The following is a 514-nucleotide window of genomic DNA, read 5'->3' on the forward strand; positions in this document are numbered from 1 at the left end:
GCGATCCCCCACGATCACTGACCATAGTGACCGGAGCCGCCAGGCCAGGTCTCGCCCCAGCGAGGAGCGATCCGGTGCGGGAGTGCCGCGGGAGGCGCGGGCGGGCTCCGCCGCTGGTTCGGTGGCGGGGACCTCGAGGGCGTGGGGGCGGCGGAGAATACACCCGACCGCTCCGCAAACCAAAGGTTAGACCTCCACTGTGTCCCAGGAAGACACACGCCCCGCGATTGACGACTCAGGCGGGCAATCAGGAGCCGGGATGCAGGACGTCATAGAAAGTGGGTGGGACTTCACGCGCCTTCAGCCTATGCTTTAGGGGCCATTTGACAGGATGCCTCCCCCTTTTAAAGACACAGAAAGCTTTTAACTAGCAGAGGAGTTAGCTCAACCCAGAAAGACAGGTCCTCGTTTGCAAAGGCTGAAGGGCTTTTGCGCAAACCTAAAATTGGAGTGTTCTGAAGGATTAGCTGGCCCTCATTAATTCATAAACAAGGTCACATAAGTATAGTTTGCA

The 514-nt window shown here is 58.2% G+C and overlaps 1 protein-coding gene across 1 annotated transcript in view; it reads right to left on the minus strand.

Moving 5' to 3' along the window:
- The window catches only part of OTUB2 (OTU deubiquitinase, ubiquitin aldehyde binding 2), a 23112-nt gene extending 22885 nt beyond the window's left edge, over positions 1-227 (minus strand). The window contains exon 1 of the mRNA XM_011951553.1: positions 23-227. Coding sequence (XP_011806943.1) covers positions 23-25 — 3 coding nt within the window. The 5' untranslated portion in view covers positions 26-227. The remainder of the gene's footprint in view (positions 1-22) is intronic.
- Positions 228-514: the final 287 nt, after the last annotated feature.

The sequence above is a fragment of the Colobus angolensis genome, unplaced genomic scaffold, assembly GCF_000951035.1.
Source record: "Colobus angolensis palliatus isolate OR3802 unplaced genomic scaffold, Cang.pa_1.0 Scaffold32, whole genome shotgun sequence".
Taxonomy (NCBI): Eukaryota; Metazoa; Chordata; class Mammalia; order Primates; family Cercopithecidae; genus Colobus; species Colobus angolensis.